This window comes from Vanacampus margaritifer, chromosome 5, assembly GCF_051991255.1.
Source record: "Vanacampus margaritifer isolate UIUO_Vmar chromosome 5, RoL_Vmar_1.0, whole genome shotgun sequence".
In the NCBI taxonomy this organism is placed as follows: Eukaryota; Metazoa; Chordata; class Actinopteri; order Syngnathiformes; family Syngnathidae; genus Vanacampus; species Vanacampus margaritifer.
Genome location: NC_135436.1, coordinates 11486732 through 11511066, shown reverse-complemented (window position 1 = coordinate 11511066; position 24335 = coordinate 11486732). Strand labels below are relative to the sequence as shown.

General features: G+C 42.2%; 3 protein-coding genes across 3 annotated transcripts; 1 reads left to right on the top strand and 2 right to left on the bottom strand.

Moving 5' to 3' along the window:
* Window positions 1-6292: 6292 nt before the first annotated feature.
* Window positions 6293-9798, bottom strand: LOC144052505 (histone H3.3A). Its single transcript, XM_077566630.1, has 4 exons — window positions 9632-9798; window positions 8648-8791; window positions 7585-7738; window positions 6293-7504 (listed from the first exon to the last, which is right to left on the bottom strand). The coding sequence occupies exons 2-4, from the start codon at window positions 8773-8775 to the stop codon at window positions 7376-7378; spliced, it is 411 nt and encodes a 136-aa protein (XP_077422756.1). The 5' UTR covers window positions 8776-8791; window positions 9632-9798; the 3' UTR covers window positions 6293-7375.
* Window positions 9799-10466: 668 nt separating this feature from the next.
* Window positions 10467-12903, bottom strand: LOC144052218 (histone H3.3A). The gene is made up of 4 exons (XM_077566105.1): window positions 12751-12903; window positions 11730-11875; window positions 11362-11515; window positions 10467-11267 (listed from the first exon to the last, which is right to left on the bottom strand). Exons 2-4 carry the CDS (start codon window positions 11855-11857, stop codon window positions 11139-11141), a joined length of 411 nt encoding a protein of 136 aa, XP_077422231.1. The 5' UTR covers window positions 11858-11875; window positions 12751-12903; the 3' UTR covers window positions 10467-11138.
* nop53 (NOP53 ribosome biogenesis factor) lies at window positions 12380-19742 on the top strand. Its single transcript, XM_077566104.1, has 12 exons — window positions 12380-13649; window positions 13864-13940; window positions 14184-14286; window positions 14693-14895; window positions 15926-15981; window positions 16064-16159; window positions 17648-17749; window positions 17832-18020; window positions 18137-18312; window positions 18727-18793; window positions 19085-19161; window positions 19271-19742. The coding sequence occupies exons 1-12, from the start codon at window positions 13447-13449 to the stop codon at window positions 19329-19331; spliced, it is 1410 nt and encodes a 469-aa protein (XP_077422230.1). The 5' UTR covers window positions 12380-13446; the 3' UTR covers window positions 19332-19742.
* The last annotated feature ends 4593 nt before the right edge of the window (window positions 19743-24335 follow it).

The window sequence follows — 24335 nt, the reverse complement described above, 5'->3', positions numbered from 1 at the left end:
TAAACTTATAAGAAAAAACGAGATGACAAGGACATGCCAGCGACAAGACTGGACAATAAACCGATGAGGAATGGAAGAAAAAAAGTTACTAAATACACATCTGGACAAGACAAACGTGGCTGAGGGAGCTGATTGGATGACACAAGGGACCGTCACCAGGATGACAAGCACAGGTGGATATGATAAGACTTGATGAGACATGGACAAAGGTAGACAGATGGAAAATATAACAACTAAAATACAACCAAAACCAAACAAAACACTATTTTTCTTAAAGATAAGGTATCGCATAGCAAATGTAAACCAAACAATCAATATCTGAACTTTTGATCAATAAAGGAAATTGAAGTACACTGCTACAGTTTTGACTGTGGTCGTTACTTGAACTGGTCGTTAGAGGGAGCTGTGGAGGCGCAAGCCACAACAGTTTTCCCTCCCTCGTCTAGTCCATAGTAGCAGCCGGGTAACTATGAAAGAACATAACCTCCACAACAGGACATCGGACAGATATTCAACAGTTGATGAATGCAACTTGCAGTTTAGTGGACACTGAGCCAAACAACTATACAGTATATTATTTAGCATCCCTCATACAGCTGTTATATTGTTTTCCTGGTCTTTATAATGCTTTAGAGGAAGAGTTTTGCATATTTTACTTTCTCTCTGTACATTTACTTCGTCACTCACATTCTATTCAAATCAGGGATGCTTTCGAGTTCAGGACTGATGAAAACCCCCAAAATGCACGTGCGTACTATGCTATAGTAACCAGCATTATTTGTGTCTTTTGCTGGGCAAAACCATAAAGAAAAACCACCCAAAGAAATCAGTGTGGCACAGGATGAAAGAAAGGTGAATGTAATATAAAAGGACAGGCTTCAGGCCTATAGTGCATTTTTAAGTTCATATGTTGTTCACCCATCTCTCTTCCATCTGTTAGTCGGATTACCACAGGGCCGCTTTTATTATCTAAATCACTTGGCGGATCCGTGTTGTAACTTAGTGCCAGGCAAGAAAGAATATTATTGTCAACCAAATGTATTTTTTTTCTTTCTTTCTGGATTAAATGTATATATATGCCATTGGCTATATGAAGCGGATCTGGTAAATCTGAGGGTATGTTACTCACAAATGCAGCAATCAAGTAAAAACAAGAAAGTTTTTGTAGTTTAATGTCGGCCCTACAGTCTGAAACCATACTTTCACAATTCCAACCATATTATTATTAATAATAATAATAATCATAATAATCATAATAATCATAATAATAATAATCATAATAACATAACAACTACAACAACATCAACAATAATAATAATAATAATAATGCATTTTAATTTAAAGGTGTGACGTGTAGTTCTTAAACTCATAAAATACTCTAGGATATTTCAAATCTGATATTATACAATTGTAGAATTGTATAAAAAGGAAAGAGGTGCCAAATGACCGAATTTCACTTAAGCCATTAGAAAATTAGTTATTGTTTGTTCTTAGCAACGCATAGTGACCAGCAACACAATACCATTACAGTATATGTGAGAAGGAACTATGAGGCTGTGTATCCACCTGTTACCATTCATACAACAGAATAAGTTATGGCTTCCTGTGAGTATATCACTATTGTGTTCAATTAACTCTTTCAGGGATAGTGGTCACTGACTCACTTTCATCTATATATATGTATTAAAAATCCTGATGAGTTTTTTTTTTCAACATCTTCCATCCATCTATCCATCATCTGAACCGCCTATCCTCACGAGGGTCCTGGGTGTGCTGGAGCCTATCCCAGCTGTTTTCAGGCAGTAGGTGGGGTACACCCTGAACTGGTTGACAGCCAATCGCAGGGCACACACAGACGAATAACCATTCACACTCACAATCTTCTTTTAAAAAAACATCCTGTTCTAAAATAAACCTCCATTGTTTAGAATCGTGTCATCTCAATGAGTGTGTGTGCCATGTTATCAGTTGACTACTCGCTTGTCCTACAATGAAAACGGTTAATCCCTGACAGACCCCCAATCCCTTCTGTCTCATGTCCCCAAGAACCCCCTCCCGTGCGCTCTTTGTGATTTATTTCACTACAATAATCTCAGTGGACCTTCATGTAGTCTAAACCCACTCAACCCCCAGCCGCCCCCTCCTGCTTCTCTCACAAATACCCTCACTTCCAATCACTTTACATGCAATTCCCTTACTCTTCCTATATGGCACATTTCTGAATGTATGCACTGGAACTGCAAGATCTCCACTTCCAGATGATGTGAAGTTGTCTGCTGTGAATGGTCACTTGGAAACTGCTTTCCACCCCTAATGGGATCGTGCGTCCATGAGTGACAACCCCCGAATATTTCTAAAGTGAGGGGCATTGCCCTTTGCCTCTCCAGTAAGATGGTGCTGCTTTCAATATTCCCTGATGTATTTTTTTATTGAAGATCAAGAAAATAAACATTAAATATATATTCCATAACAAAGGATGTGGCAATTGGAGATCGACTTCAACCAGAAAATCCTATTCACATTGATTCATTCCTTCTCCACCTTCAACCCATCAAGCTCCCCCCACATTGTACCCCACCAAACTCTATGCCCCCTCCTTCCTTGTGTACCAGTTGTGTACTAATCTGTCCCCAGCCTCTCAACCTGCTCCCTCGTCACCGCTCAACCCGCCATACACATATCTCTCTCTTCCTCCACAGCCGAGCCTCTTTTCCAACAGGACCCCAGCACCCCCACAACTCTCTTCAACCATAACCCCCCCCTGTCTACCAATCTGAGCACTGTGTTAATCTGGTGCTGCTCTGATGGTCAGCACTTTGAGCAGCAGACAGACAGATTGGCTGTAATCCCCTGAGTGCCACAGATGGAGGGCCAGCGCACAGACCTTGGGGAAGGTGAACGCTCTGTTGTACACGTGAATGCACTGCCCACACACACAAACAAAGAATTCCCATTAAAACCAAATATGTATGCATGTCCTTTATTTACACGCATGGCTGCATTCCGTCAATTATATGATGAGGCAGGTGACTGACGTCTGCGTCATGTAACTACATCATCATTAAACCAGAGTAGTAGTGTTCATGTGGTAAGTTATTTGGTGATTGTGGAGAAGGCTTGATACCTTTAACATACAAATAATCTTATTTTACTGTATTGTGTAAAAACATTGTGGGCACATTTCTGTACTATGTACAAATTGTACAATAAAACTTCAAGGGAAACCAGTTTGTCTTTATTCCCATTGGTCAGCTCTTTTGCCCCGTCCACACGAAAGTCAGTTTCAATGTATTCTCACAAGTTTCTTACCATTTAGGCCGTTCGTCCACACGATGACGCGGTTTTGGAGTTTGAAACCGATCACTTTTGAAACCGGGCTCCAGAGTGGAAAGATTTCAAAATGCGCCCTGTAAGCGTCCGTCTGGACACCATATGCAGGATACTCCTCCAGAGATGACGTAATGGTCGCAGCTCGATGACGACACATTGACGCAGATTGATGACGTATGCGCCAATTCTCGCGTGACTGCGCGCGGACCGTCATTCTGTCAACAACAGACAGATAGCCGTGTCGTAGTCGTGTTGTGCAGCCTCCTTAACTTGCTTATGCTTTTGCAGCAAAATATTTTGCTTCTTTATTCCCACGTTCAACAAGCGGTGCTGTATTTGAATCACCCGCCATTTTCACTTCTCCTGTGTTTGTCTTTTTCATGTTGTTTTGATACATGCAAAGCTATGTTTGTTCTGTAGATTGCAATAAAGTTAGAAAAAAAGTGTTTGTTTTCTTCTACGCTTTCCGTTAACTCCCTGTGGCTGCGCTACAGCGCCACTCAAAGACTGGGCATATACATTACAGCCGTTAAACATCTTCAGATTCTTCTTTTGGACACACACAAGTCTTGAATTGCTTCTGTGTGAACGAGATTTGTTCGAGGAACGAACCCGGCTTTGCTTCTGTCTGGACCGCGCCTTTATTCCCATTGGTCAGCTCTTAGTCAAACCTGTCTTGACCACTGTACTGCAGCTCAGTTTCAGGGTGATGGCAATCTTCTTATTAGCCTGGACCATCTTTATGTATGACAACAGTTTTATTTTTATTTTATTTAATTTTTTTAGATCTTCAGAGTTCTTTGCCTTGAGGCGCCATGTTAAACTTTCAGTGGCCAGTATAAGAGTGGGAGAACTTTAATACCAAATTTAACACACCTGCTCCCTATTCACACCTGAGATCTTGTAACACTAACGAGTCACATGACACTGGGGAGGGAAAATGAGTAACTGTGCTCAGTTTGGACTTTTTCACGTAAGAGTGTACTGTAATCACTTCTGTGGCCAGGGATTTGGCTATTAATGGCTGTATTTTGACACGGACTGTTTTTCATTGTGTCATTTCTTCGGTGGTGTTCCATGAAATCTCTCTCTCTCTCTCTCTGTATATATATATATATATATATATATATATATATATATATATATATATATATATATATATATATATATATATACACACACACACACATGGGCATCTGTGTGTGTGTGTGCACACACACAGATGCCCAAGCACAACAACAGGATTAAAGTGTGGTGTTTGATTAGAATGTTTGTTTGTCTCTGTGTATTTCATTGTAATGAGCATATAAGGCCCCAGAGACCTGTGCAGAGAGAGCGCATGTTTGTGTCTTTCATTGTAATGAATATGGCTGACAACATAGCTTTATCCTTTTTAATCAAGGAAGTAGAATGATGAAATGAAATAATGTTGAGGGGACACGCGTCAACCCAGGTAAGGGATATAATGTACATTGAAAGATCAGTTTCTCCCTAAAGTGTACAAGTCAGTGATAATTTGTTTTTTGTTTTTTTGAATGTGTGTGGGTGTGAGTAGAACAAAGGTGCATAGGATGAAATAAGAAATAAGCATAAGAATTTAAAAAAAATCCCTTTCCTTCCCATTGTAGCCCCAGTGAAAACAAACTCAATCTCCTTTTTCTCAACAGCCCCTGGTAAAGCCCTCAGCTCCTGGCAATGAAATCAAACAGCAATAAAAGAGTTCTTACCTAGAAGAGACTGAATTCCCCCTCACATGGAAGCCGGTCATTGGGAAACCCTCTGGAACTGGGCCTAAAGGTGGTGCTTGATGGCAAATGCTGCTCCCATGGAGCCGGGCACAGTCCGAACAGATAACGTCTTCATTTACATGGGCTCACCACCTGTGGAAGGGGAAAAGGGTGTTAATGACAGAGGAAGGTGGGGACCTTGCCAGTCCGAATCCTGACTACAGAAGCCAAGGTGGTTCAAAAGCTCATTGGTGCCAGGGCCATGGGGTAAATGAGTTTCTAATGGCTCTGGATGTTGTTGGACTCTCTTTGATGACAAACCTCAGCAACATCATCTGGACATTGAGGACATTAACTCTGGATTGGCAGACCAGGGTGGTGGTCCCCCTTTTCAAGAAGGAGGACGGGAGCATGTGTTCCTATTACAGAGGCATCACACTACTCAGCCACCCTGGTATGGAGAATTCGGGGTTTCTCAAAACGAAGTTATGCTGGAAAGTCAAATCTCTGATTCAGGAGGAGCTGTGTGGTTTTTGTCTCGACCGTGAAACAGTGGATCAGGTCTACACTTGTTGCAATCTTCAGCTTTCACAATGTGAGGAGGGACAACAGTCAGCAGTGCACCTCCGAATCTGAGGTAATGGTCCTAGTGCCCTCTTCTGGCTAGGCATAAGAATATACTTAAAGTGGAGAACTTTAAGTAACTAATTTGGGTCTTGTCCAAGTGAGGGAAGTCTAGAGTTGGAGATCGATAGGCGGATCGGTACAACGTCTGTAGTGATGCTGACCCTGAATTTGTCTATTGTCCAAGGAGTGAACACTCTCAATGTACTGATTGAGCAACGTAAACACCCACCCACCTTATACGGTCACGAGCTGTGAATCGTGACAGAAAGAAGAGGTCTCAGCCCCAGGGTTGACGCAGAACACGCTGGAGACTTTTGTCTCCCGGCTGGCCCAGAAATGCCTGAGCAGGGGGAAGTAAACTGCTAGTCTAACCTAATGGGTAAGTCTCTTACTGCCATCTAGTGGTACATATGTAAACTGCCCACAAATGACTGTTGACCAACAGTACACATACAGTAGCTTGGCTCAGTCTGTCAAATTCAACCCTGAGCACAAGTTTGAAATTTTGCATAGTCCAGTAGCAATCTCTGCCCTACCCACACTAACATTTGTTTGAAAAAAACAATCAAAACTTTATATATTACTAACACAAAGAGTACACCCAATACTGACATGTGTAACATCCATTTAATACCAGTTTATATGACAAATTTGGAAATTACAAACATTTCTTTATTAAAACATCACCACCAATGTTTTGATAAAAGTGGCAGGGTAGTAGACAGATGATCAAATAACCATGAGGGAGACAAAAAAGAAGCAGAGGGAAAACTGATACAGTGAGGGGAACAATATTTGAAGAAACACTACCTCTCACATTTTGTTTCAATCCCCCCCCCGGAACGCTCCATTTTCAAACCATATAAACCTCCCATTAAGATTTGTGTAAAAGAGCCAATAATATAAAAGTATTAGCATGAATAACTTACTGAAGCTTTGGCTAAAACATTTCAAGGAGACCAGAAAATAAACACAAATGAGGTCAATTCTTTTTCATATAGGAAAAGTGTGTCAACAAAAAGATAAATTATAAGCCCCTTTCATTTCTGTTTAGGTTTGTTCTCCATGCCAAAATGGGAATACTGGTATTCCCCCAAGCCCCACGCCTAGCACTGCAGTCAAAAAGATAGACTGTGTATTTTGAGGGGGGAGAATATCAACAACAATCAATATTCTAAACATCTTCTCCAGAGACGTTGATGGATTGCACAAATATCTCTGTGGTGATCAGCGCTAACACTCATGAAGACACATACAGGGACAGTGCTGAGGTTGGTGCATAACCGAGAACAGACGAGGATCATCTAGCACCCTGCTGGAAAGAAGCCAGAACAAGAAGCCAATCCCCACAGCAGATAAACACCCCATCCTCTGTCTGCCCCTACCTAAATTTGCACTGGGTGAATGGTGCTTTTCCTCATTATCATGGTCTCTGCCCCACCAGAGTGTATGGAGACAGTGAGTGTCCATAAGGTGACCTCATCACCAAAGAGTTGATACATGCACATAAAATGAGTACCATAGAAGTCTTCTGCTGAGTGCACTACGAAAAACACGACTACACACTTGAATAATAATATAAAGAGTTTCCCCTACATACTACTAACATAAGAGAGAATGGTGGGGGTCAGAGAGTAGGAAAGGGATGGATGAACAGACAGGTGAAAAGTACAAAGACAACATGAAATCATTTAAGCACGTTCCCCACGGATGCGACGTGCCAGCTGGATGTCTTTGGGCATGATGGTGACACGCTTAGCATGGATGGCACACAGGTTGGTGTCCTCAAACAGACCCACCAGGTAGGCCTCGCTGGCCTCCTATGATGGACAAAAAAACATTTTAGTGAGACGAGGTTCCAAAATGAGCAACTGCTGGCTCTAATCAAAATGACGCAGACCTGCAGAGCACCAATGGCTGCACTCTGGAAACGCAGATCCGTCTTGAAGTCCTGGGCGATTTCTCTCACCAAGCGCTGGAAGGGCAACTTGCGGATCAAAAGCTCAGTGGACTTCTGGTAACGACGGATCTCACGCAGAGCAACAGTACCAGGCCTAAAAAACAAAACAAATTTTTTTTTGAAAAATGATGGATGGAGATGTGGACATGGTGGACAAGATCACACGGCAATCCTCTGAGGGAAGCAGCCGAACCCAACAGTGTGCGGCATTTGTCAATTAGTTTTCATGACTGTCCTACTGTCAGCCACCAGTTTAGAAACAATCAAAACTACTATGTTGTATCACATCAGCTTTTATATATTTCAAGTTGTAAACTACAATACAGTATATGTTTATTCAGAGATTCATCTAGTCGTCACTATGGATTATGATGAAAATTCAAAACTATTATAATGGTACCAATAGAGTATATTCAGTACATAAATTATGTTTTACAATAACTCATCTATAATTTCACGTGGTTGAAATACTGAGGCATGTTAAGTTTATGTTGTCAAAATGCACAATGCTTTCACTACAAAAAAATTACATTCTGAATGAAGCGCCATCTAGCCGGCCACCAGCATGCCAAAACTTGTGGACCGACATTTTTTTATGTTTTTTTTTTTTTGCATTTGACGCTGTGTGTGCCTATTAGGTGTCGATTAAATCATGGTTGTAACTGTAACCAGCTTCAAAGTGCAGCTCATGGACCCGTTAAAACATAAAACTACAAGCCCGAGTGGAGGATCAAGAGAAAAGAAAATACTTACTACTAATCTTAATCTACTAGCCAACAACAACAACAACAACAAAAGTCATTATTAGTTGTGATTTACTCGATAATGCATTACACACATTAGTATATTACAATTGCTATGGGAAAATGAAGGAAATATATCTCATTATACAATCAGGAGGAGTATTGGCGTTTTTAGCCTATATAGTTACTAATATCCCATCAAAAAGTATTCAGACAAAATATTAATATATTTTCACATGAGAAAAAAAAAGAAGAAGCACCTGTAACGATGGGGCTTCTTCACACCTCCAGTGGATGGGGCGCTCTTACGGGCAGCCTTTGTTGCCAGCTGTTTACGTGGAGCTTTGCCTCCAGTGGACTTACGAGCAGTCTGCTTGGTACGGGCCATTGCTACTTAAGATCGCCTGAAGATGATACAAACAATATAAAGACACATTTTATTGTGCATCAATTAGTTGCATATGACATGATTAACAGCAATACAACGTGTGAAATTTATATCACAGGTAGTGTCTAGCACTACTGTGTATTAGCATATTTCGAAATGCAGACATTTGGTACATCTATTATTTTATCAATCACAATAGTTGGGCGGTCATGTTTTTGGCCAGTTAGTGCATTTGAACATTTCGAACTTGGAAAAAAAAAAGAAGGAGTTGTACGTCATAGACGTCAAGAGACATCAATCAAAGACGAATACCCATACTATTGGTCGTCAGACCAAAGAACAAATGTAAATATCATATCTAAACCAATCAACGCGTTCCTTCTTGTAAGTGGGCGGGCTTCACAGCTGCTTCCAATTTGTGGGCCCGCCTCCCTCGCTCTGATGATGGCGGCGGTTTGATGCGCAAACGGGATGAAGACCAAGGCAGACGGCGCACCACGTAAACAACTTCGATTTAACAAGTTACCGCTGTTCCCGGTTACCGGAAGACTAAAACATTATTAAGAAGACATTCCAAGGATTTCAGAAATATGTAAAGCACACTTGAACGGCTGCACTAGCACTTCAGAGCCGAGTAGAACCGGCGCACAATTCGAAACAGAATTTTCGCCTGGTCTGAGCGGCTGTAGAAAGACTGCGACTTCACTGTCGTCGTCTCCACCGCGCCGTGTTGTTTTCAAACACGACAAAAACGAGCGTTTATTCGCCGTATGCATAAACACGGGAATTGAGTAAGTTACACAAAAAAAGTCTAAAGTTAATTGACGTCAAGAATAGCGCGTAGGAAATGGCTTACCTCAAGAAAAAGTGTATAGAAGTGGTGAGAAACCTTTCGCTTGTCTATTTTCTTCTTCGTATCCACAATGAGAGGTAGCGTCCAGCGGGTAAAATGGCCGCCGCATCAATCAAGTGTCCCAAAATGCAACAGTGTTGAAGTCATTTTTTTCGGGTTCTGTTGAATACGGGCGTCACTCATGATTGTCAAACTAGTCTCAACATGTTTAACCACATTCGCTTCTGTTTGTTTAACTACATGACGCTCGCTGTTGTAACTTGTTCTATTTTTAACTTGTGCGACTGTTTGTGATTTTCGGTAGTAAATTAAGTGGCAGGGGGAAAAAGTTACTTCTAGTGACAGCACTGTATTTATTTATAGTGGCGTGACCTATGTTGTTTGTATTTGTTTGGTCAGTAAATAAAGGTTACTTAAAAACATATGGTGGCATGATATTAATTGACAGAGTACCTGAAATAAGAACTACAATGGTAAATATTATATTTATAATATATCTATTTTTTGTAGATCAAGTTACTTCCAGTCTGTATTCATTTTTAAAACAATGTACACTTATTTGTATTGTCTTATTTGTTTCTACTTTATCAAATATCACGTTTTAATCAGTGTTTTCACACAATATTACAGCAGCAGCTCTGGGGAAAAAACAAACACATTCTTTTCTTGGGACTTATGGATATTGCAGACCCAAAATGGCTTGCGCTCTTTGATCATGCAATGTTACTGGTCGAACAAACGTGCCATTTTTGAGGTCTCCTGGAAAGTGACAGTTATGGAAGTACTGTACAAAGTTTTGGTTCATTGCCGCCGATATAAAATACAACATACAATGACATTATTTAACCACAATTAGTTTTATTTATGTTTGTATGTGAATTTTGGAGTACAAATGTTTCAGCCTTCAAAATGACCAAAAACACAAATCAAAAAACAGTAGAAAAAAATAGGTTATCGACCTGAGAGAGAAACAAAAAATCATAACATTGCATGGACATAATGTGGTGAAAACCAAGAGTAAAATCAAAATAGGTCTGCTACATATATGCCTCGTATAAGTGTCAAACCATGCAGCCATTGCAATGGCATTTGAAATTGGATTCTGATACAATATGAAACACCACTGTTGTAAAAAATAGAACTGTGTTTATGTCTATTTTAAAATGACCCCAAAAAATTAACGACCCATAATAAATGAATGTTTACATTTAAAGATGAAAATGTCTTAATGCTATATACTATGCGTATTCCAGATTACATACTACTCATGGCTAGCAAAAACACCATATTCATTGCAACAGCTAAAGTGAGGAGTGTAATGTTTCAAACTCAAATGAATATATATTTAAGGAAACTCTTCTACTTGTAGCACCAACCAAGACAATCACGCATTTACGGTTATCACAGTCATGATATATAGAGAACCTCAAACCAAACTACTATATATGTAGGGAGAAGGAAAGGATGGTGATGGGACAAGAGAAGAGCATTTCATAAGAAAGAAACAAAATTAAGCACGTTCCCCACGGATGCGACGTGCCAGCTGGATGTCTTTGGGCATGATGGTGACACGCTTGGCATGGATGGCACACAGGTTGGTGTCCTCAAACAGACCCACCAGGTAGGCCTCGCTGGCCTCCTATGGTGGGAAAAATAAATAAACATTGAGACGTTTTAGTGAGATGACATCACTACACTGAAAATCTACCAAATCTCATCTGAATGACACAGACCTGCAGAGCGCCGATGGCTGCACTCTGGAAACGCAGATCCGTCTTGAAGTCTTGGGCGATTTCTCTCACCAAGCGCTGGAAGGGCAACTTGCGGATCAGAAGCTCAGTGGACTTCTGGTAACGACGGATCTCACGCAGAGCCACGGTCCCGGGCCTTTACAAGACAGAAGCGATGTTGCACTTAGTTTGCTGATGGTTGACACCAGTACGAAGAGCAGTCTTAAAAGTTGTCTGGTTATACAGTTAAAGCATCATAACAGAGCAACTCATATTTACCCTTGCAAGATATTACTGAAGATCATTATAACGAATCTATCAGAATACAGAATATAAATATTGTTGTCTGAAGAAGAGTCACTGACTCTCACCTGTAGCGATGGGGCTTCTTCACACCTCCGGTGGATGGGGCGCTCTTCCGGGCAGCCTTTGTGGCCAGCTGTTTACGTGGAGCTTTGCCTCCAGTGGACTTACGAGCAGTCTGCTTGGTACGGGCCATTACTGCTGTGGTTCAAAGCTGAAAGTATACAAAGTTTGCTTCAGTTTTTGCACGACAAATTAAAATTTGAATGTGAAACGACAATCATGGTTGTGGATATAGAGGGAGTACAAATACAACAATAAAAGTGTGACGTTGTTTAAAATGTTATAAAAGTAGGGTTTTAATTTTACGGATGCTTTTATTCGGTTTGTATGTGCGCTTCGGGGAATGTTTTTCATCTCCGGGGCAGTATAGAAACAGAATGTCTTACTTCATAAATGACAACGGAGTCGTCCAATCACGAGAGTGCTTGAGGGTTGTTGTGAAGCTTTCATCCAATGACAACAGCATAACTAAAACCCCTCCTATTGCGCACTGGTGAGGGTACGTTCGTTTCAATGCACTAGTAATTCCTGTGTGGCACTAGCGTATATTTTCCAATACAGAATGAGCTATTTTAGAAGAAACCAAAGTGACACCGCCCCAGTGGGCTGTGGCATATAATACTCTAACACACCCACACATAATGGCTGGCTGCTGCCATGAAGAACGTAAACGGGAAGGAAAATTCACTCTAGTGATCGCAATGGTGGTGAAAAACACGACCGAATTGTGTAAACCCCGCAGCATGAAAGTGGAATATTATTTTCGAGGACGACATTAAACATGTCAAAGGTTCACTTGGTGGACATTATTTTGTCAGCTGACTCTCCAGTCAAGGAGCACTTCCGAGACAAAATCGAGCAGATCACGAATGCTTCTTCAGGTTGCTGACTCGCAGCAGGCAGATAAAGGCTCGACGGCTCTGCGTTTTGTTGTTTTTAGCGAAAATCGACGAAATATTCGTCCATCCGAAATCCCGAACTGCTGGAAATGATAGATTGAAGTTCGATTGCAAATGTGATACTCACCTTTGAAATTTTAGTTAGAAATTGCAGCTTTCAATTGGGATTTAATTTCTTGAGTCTCTTACGCCTTGTTCTCGGTACAAAATGAAGGGAGGGAAAAAAGGAAAAAGAATATAGGAGCGCGTTTGGAGACACGTTTCCCATGATGCATTTGGAACAAACATACATACCGCAACATGATACTATCGACACGATCACGCTATGTGCACTATAAACACATTCTTATTTTAATAATTTTTATATTTTAGTGAACTTTAAAGCTATTTTTTTGTTTTCAAGAAACATTTCACATGGACGAAAATTCAACTAAACTCCGGTTCTAGACCAATTGCCTTAGTGTTATAAACAATTTTGTGCTTTCTAATTTTAATTTTTTTGATATTATAGTAATAAATATAAACCCATTATTGTAATTTATCCAAACCTAACAAATTTATCCTAAGCACTTACAATTTTGTATCACGTGGAATATCACATATGTAAGATTTTTGTTCACTGACAATTGAAAATAACTCTGAAATCTACAAGACGACATATTAAAATGATTGTGAACTGTACTCCTACCAACTTTATGTAAAACTGGCTTTGTAATCGTTACGATATTTATCCTTTAGGTGGCGCAAAAGTGCGTTTCCGCACTGTAGGCCACAAGAGGCACCAAAGAAGAAGCCACGTGTCTCATTTCCTTTCGACTCCAACATGGCGGCTGCCAGAAGGCTAAAACGCGTGATGTCCTCGCAGCCAGGCTTTTTAAGTTTCAAGTCATCGGATCCTGCAGGTGAAGTTGGTAGTCGACGAAAGCGCTTCAACAAGAATAAGAAAAAAAATTGGAACAAACACAGCGACGTTCATGACGTCGAGGATTTTTTAGAAGACGTCAGGCATCAGGAGAGGACCACCGGGTGAGTTGGCCATAGGTTCACTTGTGAAACACTACATAACACTTTTTCTCCGATTCAGAACGCACGATGTATTTTCTGTCTCTTCTGTTTACCCTCGCACTCCATGTTTGAACACGATACCACACGATATGCATGCGACGTGCGAGCGTGTTGGTTGTCTAAATGTAGCTACAATTTGTTCGTCGAAGTGATGTGTGTTTTGTATTTATTCCAGTGGCCTGTTGGCTGAGAAGTCGGATGACAATTTATTCTTTCTGGATGTTGGACAGCAACAAAAAGATGATCACAAAGGTAAGCAAAAGAAATAGTTAGAATTTGTGTGTTACCTTACATTTTTCATGGCTGGCATTTGCACTTAAAAAAAAAAATATATATATATATATATATATATATATATATATATATATATACACACATATATATATATATATATATATATATATATATATACACACATTTTATAATGGTAGATATATATATATACATTTTATAATGGTAGATGTTGAACCTAGTCTTACATTTTTGTCTTTAAAGCAACAGAGCAGGTGGAGGGCCAAAAGAAGAAAGGGAAGTCACAACGTCCTCTTAGGATAGACCTGATCCTCCAGCATGACTCACTTGTCCCACCAATTAAAGAGTCAGTATGCATCGCTTACTGTTTTCTACTGAACTGGAATGACCTCTCATTTTAAAAATAGACTTTCATCTCCAGTGGTCTGCAATATTTGCAAATATGTTGTATTGTATGTTATCGAACATATTATAAAACATTAGCCATGATCAGATTTTGAATGGTTATGTTTGTCCAATGATGATCTCATCCTTGCGCTCCCAGTATTTCCTTTTTGGAAATGTGAAGAAAACGCATAGGAGCTCAGGAAACTGTTGTGTGAATGGTGTCTTGGGATCTGAGGAGTTCCAAATGCACAACTAGCGGTTCAAATCAAATATATTTAAACCAATTCTGCTTGATATGAATTATATTTCCTTTACTTGTTCTCCATATAATAAATTGATAATCTCACCTTTGTATGCTTCTACAGTGTGCTGTCCTACCAACAGCCCAACGCAAAGAAACTTCATAATAGTGCGAAGAGGGTAGAACATCTAGCAGCTAAAGGAATAGTACCACGGACGCAGACAAAGCTGCTCAACAGACAGACGTCAAACACAACAGCTAAAAAGGCGGTGACAGAGGCTAACAACAACCCAAACAGAGACTATTATGACATCTGGGGTCAGGAGTGTAAGTGATCTTTTTTTTTTTTTTTTTTTTGTCCAACAATGGTCCTATCCATTTGCTTGCTGTTTGTTAGTTGTTAATTGGAATAAGTGAACAGATAACATGGAACTGATCATTTAGGGGAGTGTGTGTGTGTGCTGAATTTAATGTTGTACTGGTTGTTATTCCATTAGGGGAATTTGAAGATACACCCTGTATTGCTCTGCCTTGCTGAAGGGCACGGTTGCAAGTCATGCATGATCATTTCTTTGTAAGAATCTGTAAAATCGGTTAGAGTCATGACTCTGTTGCTCATGCCTGCGATGACAGTATGGTGCTCCTTAATGAATCGTGTAGCTGATGTTCAGATGTTTGCAAATTTTAGCCTGCCTGATCTAAAATAATCCTCAGTTTTCTTTTCTCTGCCACATTGTGATCAAACAAGCCCAAAGTGGAAGCTCGTGAGGTTTGATGTATTTTCTGCACTGTTTGAAGATGGCCTTTGGCAGTGTGCTTTGGAAGGCGCACTGCTCAATATCTCCGGCATATTGCAGAGGCACGGAGTATAAACGTTAATGTTAAATCATTGAGTAAAGGCCCCATGCTGAGGTACTAAACTATAAGATTGACTGTGCAACCATTGATGGGTGGGAAAAATTAGGACAATACTTGTCATTTGTAGATATTGACAATTACACTTTTTGAAGTAGCATTTTTACATTTAATTCAATTTTGTTTGTTTTTTAACTGTTTGTGTCTTCAATATAATCTGGTTGGTTGTCATGTTAAATAATTACTCCATTTAACACTTTGGAAGTATAAAAATAAAATGGCCCCTTTTACATTTGTGTAGTATTTGCAGACATTTTCCATCTCCATTCTCCACTCACTCAGATCTGTTTAGTTGTCTGTCATAGTAACGCAGCCCATTGAACTCTTGATAGTGACGGATAAAAAGTACCCAGGGGAGACTATCATATCTTCTGCCTGTAGCCGCAGTGTTTATTCGTTTAAAAGTCTAAAGTGGTAATCCTCAGTTTTTCTTTGTGAGCAGCCAGAAGTTCCGCAGATCCATGGTACCTTCAGCAGACTGGCAAGAAGCGGGTCAAGGTAAGAAACCATATAAAACAGTTGATCATAATATGCTGCTTAATTCATCTATTTAGCAATCTTTTGGTTTATATTGTGATAGCGACCAGAGAAGTTGAATGACAAGCCTTCCGTGTTACCGGCAGTGGAGGTGATCGCCCCCGGAGGTTCCTATAATCCAGACTTCTCATCACATCAGGTAAATTTTCCTCCTACCGTGTTTCTGTTAAAACGAGTGCCCGATTGATCAGATTGTCACTGTTTGACAAAGTGCAAACACTAATATCATAACCCCAATCTGTTATTGAAATTTCTTTCTGCCAAATATTGGACTTGGCATGGGTTTAAAAAAAGAGCAACTCCTGTGTAGGGGGAGCGCGGGTTATGTAAATTAGCCCCACTGTTATACATTGGTTGAGGTAGGGCTGGGTGATTATAGTCCAATATAAGGTATATATTTTGCCGAAGGTAGAGATCTTGACTTACCGCGTTAGCGCATGTTGGTGACGTCATCGCTTTAGGGCTATCCCAACTTGCTGATGACGTAAATACGTCTGCGCGCAAAATATACCGTTGACGTCGAGTCGTATCAAATCTATTTAGCCTGCACACCACAAGCTATACTGCATAAACCTATGCATAATTTTAATTTGAGATTTGCACAATAAATGTTGTTATCCAAAGTAAATGTATTCTTTCATTGTTTTTTTTTATGCATTTAGCTTCTATAAAGGACTATGTAAATCAATAAGCAAATTATTTATTAAAAAAACAAACAAATAACTTAATTCTATACCATGATATATACTGTGGGATGCAGTGTGATATGAATTTTGTGCCATATTGTCCAACCCTAGGTTGAGGTTTTAGGCAGGACACAACCCGCTGAACTAGGATTGGCTGCTGCATTTAGGCCGGAAAGACGGGCTACGCTGATGAAACGAGATGACCATTCCAAATATGTTTCACATTTGTACAAAATGAAAAAAAGTTTGCCACGGTTAAAGTTAGTAGGGTTCATAATAACACCACCATGTTAACACCCTTCCTGCCTGGATGCAGCAGCTCTCTGAACACTACAAATGGCTACCAAATAAAAGAAATGCATACTGTAGACAAGAGATGAATAACATAGAATGATAGCTGTAAGCGAGTCTGTCCTGTAAGTATCGGTGAAGTAGTATCTGCGCCTTTTTTTTTGAGTACTCTACAGATGTAAGATATCGTCACAGATATTGGTATTGGGGCATCTCTAGTCTGAACGTTGTGCGTCCAATGATGATCTCATCCTTGCGCTCCCAGTATTTCCTTTTTGGAAATGTGAAGACAACACATAGGAGCTCAGGAAACTGTTTTGTGAACCGTATCTTGGGATCTGAGGATTTGCAAATGGGCAGCTAGTCGTGTAAAGCAAATATATGCTTGCTACTTTTTTTTTCCATTTATTGAATAATTTCTTCAAATGCTTGGCCAGTGCCTCTTTCCATCTTCATTCTAGTGTTAATAATCATGGACCCCTATCTTACAGCATTGGGATAGTCAAGTGTATGCAACTCATGGAATTCACAAGATGTGAATGGAGAAATACAGTCTCAAGTAATCGACATATAAAGGATGCTTACTCTTAAATCAGCAGATAATGAACAAAATCCTTGCATGGTCTCGTGTGCTTACATTTTGAATACAGGCTTTACTGCAAGAAGCCCACGACGTGGAGGTTAAGAAGCAGAAGGAAGAAGACAGAATTAAGAGACAGCTCGCTGTCAACAAAGAAGATCGAGCAACAGAGGTACTGAGTCCTTCCAGCTCCACTGTCGCTCTCGGCTCTCAATTTGGGCAAGCCTGGATTATAACGAGTGCTGTGTCTGCAGGAGACTATCTTTCAGGAGCAAGTAGAGGGCCTGGTGGAGGAAGAAGAAGAAGAAGAAGAAAAAAAAAATGGAGATGGAGAAGTCCCTCCTATTGAGGAGGAAGAAGGGGGTGGGGTGGGAGGAGCCATCGCACTGGCAGAGAAGAAGACTGAGAGACAAAGGAAAAAAGAAAAGGCGGAAAAAATTAAGGTGATTACAAAGTTACTGCACTAAAAAAAATTGTCCGAGTGATTGTGAAAAGCAAAAATGTCTAGCATGTGGAATAAGTTGCCACCTTGCCTTTTGTGCATCTTTTGTTCCATCAGGAGCAACAGCGGGTGACTGAGAAACATCAGACCAACAAACGGCAGCAACTCTTCCAGCTTCGCACCATCAAAGCTTCCATTAAACAGCAAGAGAAGAGAACCGCCGCAATACACAAACGACGAAAGGCCAAAATGGAGGCCGAGAAAGCTAAGCCCAGACGCCTTGGCAAACTCAAGTATGCACTTAACATGCTCATCAAATCCCTCAGTTTTTTTTTTAAAGCTTTTCTGCAATAACACCGTCAGAACAGTTGCATTATGCAGCATCCATTAAGGTCACAACTGCACTTTAACAACCATTAAAAGCCACATCCTTTCCTAAATGACCTCATCTGTCTAGTGACAAAATGTCAACGTTCCCCATAGGGATATATTTGATTTATAGTGCTTTAAACTAGCTCAATTTTACTTGAGAACCATTTTAAGGAGACATTTAGATATATATTTATTTATTTTATTTTTTACAATTTCCAACTCACCATCTTCTGCTCTGGGTTATCCAGTTATAAGCTTACATTTTTTTTTTTAAATCTTGGGCAGAAAACAGTTTACAGATGTTCTGGTATTTAGCACATTTTTTTTCTTTCCAGGTTTCAGCCTCAGGACCTTGAAATCAAACTAAGTGATGAGCTCACCAGTTCCCTACGACAACTAAAGGTACTGCTTCCTTGTCAAAGCTTGCTTATTACCGACTTTTCCCAAAAATCTGGTTATTACTGATTCTCTGTGACAACAGTGCTCTCTACAAGCATTCATAACAATTATAGAATGTCTAATTTAATTTAAATAGTTAATTAAAACCTCCAGTGTAAAACAAAACTCCAGAAAATAACATTATCCATTGTCTGTTAAAAAAAAAAAAGTATCCTTAAATAATTATTTTAAACACTGACTGACAAGACTTGCCCTGGTTGTCTTTGTTGGACATGTAATGCCGTACTGATACAGCCAGAGGGCAGCGTCCTCAAGGACCGCTTCAAGAGTCTGCAGAAGAGGAACTTAATTGAACCCAGAGAGAGAGCCAAGTAAGAATCTGCTTTACTTTGACATAATGTTTTATGCTTTGGTCATGGGGACATACAGATTGTTCAAAATGTGTGTTGTCTCAAACGAGCGTCTCCTCGCCCCCTTTAGGTTCAAGAGGCGGTACAAGCTGAAGTATGTGGAGAAGAGAGCTTTTAGAGCCATCACTTAAGGCCGCAGAGCCTGAGAAGACGGGAGCCCAGTAAAAGCCACAAATGCAACATAATGGAACCATTTGTATATATAATGTTATGACCCACTGACCTTTTCAGACAATACAACAAATTTATACACAAATTATATGACACTTAATTGATTCTAAAAATGCTGTGTGATTTGATTTGTGTCTGGATAGGTCTCGCCGCTTTGATCAGGTGACAATGGTTCTGTTATTGTTCTTATTGTTATGATCAGAAAATGAGTTTGTTCATGCCAAGTGATGGTGTGCTATTATTCAAGTGCAACTAAGCACAATAGCAAGAAGCTCAGTCATGTCAAGTGTAATTGTGCAGCAGATTTGTTCACATCTCAATTCACTCTCTTTGCAGCAGTGTTTGAATAAATATCAGATATTTCTACTTCATTTGAGGGTTTTGTCTTACCAACAATTTATTTGACTAAAATCTCAAAGTTGATTGAATGTTATTTATGTTTCTGAGATGAAGCAGCAAGCTGATAACCCGGCTGATGTGACCATCATGTATAAAGGAGCGTAGCCGGAAGCGTGTCTCTCAGAACCTTCTTGCAGAAACCAACACGAGTGTCCTGAGTGACAAGCAAGGCTGGCGGTCGTTCGGGACTTATAGAACCGTAGTTACATACGTAACTTTCGTTCTATGAGTCCCGAAGAACCGCCAAGTGGCGGTGCTGAAACGGCACCGAATGCCGAATACCAGCAATGTCACAAAGACCCGGGAAAGTGTACCTCACAGAGGGGCCTCCGCAGGATAAGGAGAGGTGACATAAAAACTGTAGAATCTGGAGACGACCAGGAAGCAGCCGCACAAGCGTCCTCCAAGGACACTCATTTCAGAACTGCCCATGACGTAAACACACTCCTGGTGGAGTGACTGCGCACCCCAGGAAAAGGGGGACGACCAGAGACCCGGTACGACTGCTGAATCACCTCCTCGATCCAACGTGAGAGGCGTTGCTTGGACACAGCATCCCCTTTATTCGGGTTGTGGTAAGCCACAAAAAGCTGGGTGGATGCACGGAAACATGCCGTAGCGCACAAATAAGAGCACAGGACAACAAAAACCTGGGGCGTCAACCCCACCCATCGACGGTGGAGCAAGACGAAGAGGGTGGTTGGCTTGAGAGCCAGAAAAAACTTTTGTCGGGTGGAGACGCCAATCCCCCTAAGGTGGATGATGGTGGGAGAAGGAGTCCGCCGACTGATTAATAATACCCGGGAGAAACATGGCCCTCAGGCACTGATGGTGGTGACAACTTCGTGACGTGTGGGTACCACCCCCAACGGGACTCCCGCTGACAGAACAGACCGGCGACCCCAAGATGCGAGAGCACGCATGAACCGACTGGACACTCTGAGACGCCTCCGTCGGTCCAGTAGCAGGTTGAGCCGGAAGCGGAGCAACCACCATTGCAATGGACGCAGCGATAGCAGGCCCAGTGGCACAAGTGCCATCAGGGACGTTAACTTGCCCAGTAGACGCAGAAAAAGGACATAAGGTAGCACCTCATTGGCACGGAAGAGAGAGACAAGGCGTAGCACATCGTCGACCCTCTATGGCAGAGGTGGGCATCGAGGGCCGCAGTCCTGCAGGTTTTGCGTGTTGCCCTTCTCCAACACAGCTGATATATGATCAGCTCATCAGCAAGCTATGCATAAGCCTGATAACGATCCTGTTGATTGGAATCAGCTTGTGTTGGAAGTGAGAAACCTACAAAACCTACAGGACTCCGGCCCTCGAGGACCGAGATTGCCCACCTCTGCTCTATGGGGATGGTCGAGCAGCCATGGAGGCGGTGTCCGATGAACAGAGTCCGCTGAGAGGGAGCAAGAGAGGACTTCTCCAGGTTGACCTTGAGTCCAAGTCGTGACACATGCTGAAGAAGCGCGGACGTGTCTCTGATCTCTGATCATATCAGCCAGTCGTCCAAGTAGGGAGCACCTTCCCTCGACTGCAGGGGAGCAAGTGCCGCCTTGTGTGAGTGAACACTCTCGGAGAGAGTGAATGGGAGTACTCTGAACTGTTAGTGGCGACTCTTATACGCAAAGCGGAGACATTTCCTGTGATGATGAGCAATAGGGACATGGAAGTAAGCGTCCTTCAAATCGATTAACGTGAACCATTCCCCTCGGGCAATCATCCTCAACACGGCTGACGTAGTCAACATGCCGAAATGCAACACCTTGAGGTAATGGTTGAGACCTCTCAGATCTAAAATGGAGCGTAATCCGCCTCTCTTTTTTGGTATGAGGAAGGGGGAGTAGAATCTCCCTGGATGAGCCAATGGATCCACTGCTTCAATAGCGGACTTGGCGAGGAGAGTCGCTAGTTCCTGATCTACAGCCTGCGCCATTTCCGGGTCGCTGATGACAGTCTCTCTGACCCGGCTGGAGAGAGCAGGCCGGTGTTGGAACTGAATCCTGTACCCATGAGACAAGGTTGTCAGCACCCATGGGTCCGAAGCGAGGACAGCCCAGTAATGGAGCTGGCGACAGGAAAAGTAACCGACTGCCGGGCCCTTGGGCTCAATCCCTTTAGGGGTCTGGGAGGGATGGTTGTGTGAAGCTCGGGCTGACCACGCCCTCGGCCAGAGGAACGAACGTCACGGAAGTCCGTGACATATTCCTGCGAGGGACGACGAGGCCCGTATCCCCCCGTAGGCCGAAAGGACTGCACATTATGTGACAGGGGCGGCCTGGAGAGCAGCTCCGCTAGAGTTTGACAGAGCATAAGGCCTGGCAAGGCGAGCAAACTTACGCCTTGCATCATCAGCATGCACTGTGCGCTCCAGCCGGCCTGTCGCTGCAGAACCGAATACATGACCCGGTACCACAGTGGGTGACGAAGTTCCTTCCAGGAGGCCTTACTCAAGGGAGATTGAGCCAACCATAACTGACGGCGCGCCTGGATGAGCAAAGACATACTATGGCCATGCTCCCTCTAAAGGAGGGATAAATCCCTCAGTGCCATGTTACAGATCGATGTAGCCTCATCTACTACGTTGTCTCTCAAAGCTGCAGAGAGAGCAAGTAGGAGATGCGCTTGTGCGTTGGCCAAGCGTGCTACCACCGTCGCCGCGTTGTACGTTTTAACGAGCAGTTCGTCCATCAAGCGCCACTGAGGGCTACGGCACCTCACAGCCTCCCGAAGGGCTTCCTCCGGGGAGACAATGAGTGAGGCCACAGAATAGTCAACATTAGGCATACGGTCCAAACCAATAGGATTAAGACACCGCATGTTTGCCAGAGCATGGCCGGGAGCCGAGGAGTTACACTAGAGTTGTACCAGCAGGAATGAAGGTCTGTCAACAAAAGACGAGATTCCGGGATCCAAAAAGACTCGGTTGAGTAGACCATCGGAGAGAGGACAAAATCAGTCTGAGGCTGAGAAAAAACAGAAATGTCCAACTTTAAACGTTGGAAAGCGCAAAGCATAACAGTACGCATCAAATCCACTCCAGCTGAAAAACGGTCAGATGGAGGAGAAGACAGGACAGTGGACACAGATTCCATTCCTGAATATGGCTCAGAATCCCGTATGGAGACGTCATCCTCAGAGACGTCGTTCGCTTGGGAGGGCAATTGGAGTGTTGCATCCGGCATGTCCACCTCTGCATTGGGCAATGCCACTGCAGAGGCCTGAGAAGCATAAGGGTTCTGATTACCCAACTGAGTCTGTATTGCCATCACACTCTCCTGCAACTGGCTCAACTGCAAGGCAATCTGATAGTCAGCCCGACTTTTCTCACTCCGATAATCATGGGCAGCAGGAGAATCAGACCTGCGTTTTGCCCGTTCCCCGCGAGGGGGGTGCGCCCATTGCCCCCGTCACAGATGACCGCCCCTGGGCAGCCGCTGCGTCCTGGTGAGGCGCAACAACAGAAGCAATCACCGGAGTGTGGACCGTCGCAGTGGCGGTCGCTACTGCCATACAGTCAAGACAGCACCTCTGGCCCAAAGCGCAACTGCAGCATCTTTGTCAGGCTCGTTTATGGTGTGCATGCGAGTACGTACACGATCTTAAAGCGACAGCCACAGCTGACAAACGAAGACATGACTCCAAAGGAGGTAAGAAAAATTCCACCCCTCCTCAAAGAAACTGTGGAGTGTGCAGGGTCTGTACTATAAAGGGAAGATAAAAGCTGATAGGTTCAGTCAGAGTAAAACAGTCAAGGCTCTTCGTACTCTTTTGGGCATTGGTGGAGCATGCATGATGTAGAAAAAGCTTTAATATTACTACTTTCAAACGGCACAATGCACCTTCGTATTTTTACGACTATAAGGCGCACTTTACAGTCTTACGTTTTCTCAAAACTCGACAGTGCGCCAAACAGTGAGCTGCGCCTTGTGTGTGGACCAAGGTCCAAAATCTGAGTGACTGTGTGGGAGGACTTCCCGCGACACATTGCTTATATACGACAAAGGCGGACCTGATTGAGGACAGACAGAGCACGGAAGAGTCAACAACCACGCATCACCTTTCCTTCTTTATCTCTGTGCCTCAAATACGCGCACATCTCTCAGCCGCTGTGAAAAATAAAGTTCGGCAAATGAACGCAAGCTTGCTATCATGCCGGTAGGCTGGCAAACACAGCTTTACCAACACTGGGAGGCAGCACAGTGCGAGTTACGCCACAATTTGTCAATGGATCGTGAATGCTAGGGCGAATGCAAAAGCCAGCATCATTTCCAAGGACACGACAACGAGACTGACTGATAATGAGACGGAGCCTGGCGTGTTTGATGGAGAATTTGCCCAGTTGTTTGTCTTGGATACAGAAGATCCTGAGGACTATGACTGATTTGTAGATTAGGATTGATCAAAAGAAACGCGAGTACTGTACATTGTTATATACTGTACTTCAAGTACAACTGAACTCACTGTTTACATTGTTACTTCAACCAAACTCAGTTTTGTTCTGCTCGCTGCCTTTTAAAAAAAACACTATCATATTTTTAGCATAATAGCATGCTACCATA

Coding starts and splice junctions, on each gene's coding strand:
- LOC144052505 (XM_077566630.1), bottom strand. CDS start 8,775: ATGGCCCGTACCAAGCAGACTGCTCGTAAGTCCACTGGAGGCAAAGCT. Junction 7,739..8,647: donor AAGAAGCCCCATCGTTACAG/GTGCTTCTTCTT, acceptor TTTGTTTTTTAG/GCCTGGTACTGTTGCTCTGC. Junction 7,505..7,584: donor CAGCCATTGGTGCTCTGCAG/GTCTGCGTCATT, acceptor TGTCCATCATAG/GAGGCCAGCGAGGCCTACCT.
- LOC144052218 (XM_077566105.1), bottom strand. CDS start 11,857: ATGGCCCGTACCAAGCAGACTGCTCGTAAGTCCACTGGAGGCAAAGCT. Junction 11,516..11,729: donor AAGAAGCCCCATCGCTACAG/GTGAGAGTCAGT, acceptor TGTCTTGTAAAG/GCCCGGGACCGTGGCTCTGC. Junction 11,268..11,361: donor CAGCCATCGGCGCTCTGCAG/GTCTGTGTCATT, acceptor TTCCCACCATAG/GAGGCCAGCGAGGCCTACCT.
- nop53 (XM_077566104.1), top strand. CDS start 13,447: ATGGCGGCTGCCAGAAGGCTAAAACGCGTGATGTCCTCGCAGCCAGGC. Junction 14,896..15,925: donor TGACATCTGGGGTCAGGAGT/GTAAGTGATCTT, acceptor CTTTGTGAGCAG/CCAGAAGTTCCGCAGATCCA. Junction 18,021..18,136: donor AAAAGGCGGAAAAAATTAAG/GTGATTACAAAG, acceptor TTGTTCCATCAG/GAGCAACAGCGGGTGACTGA.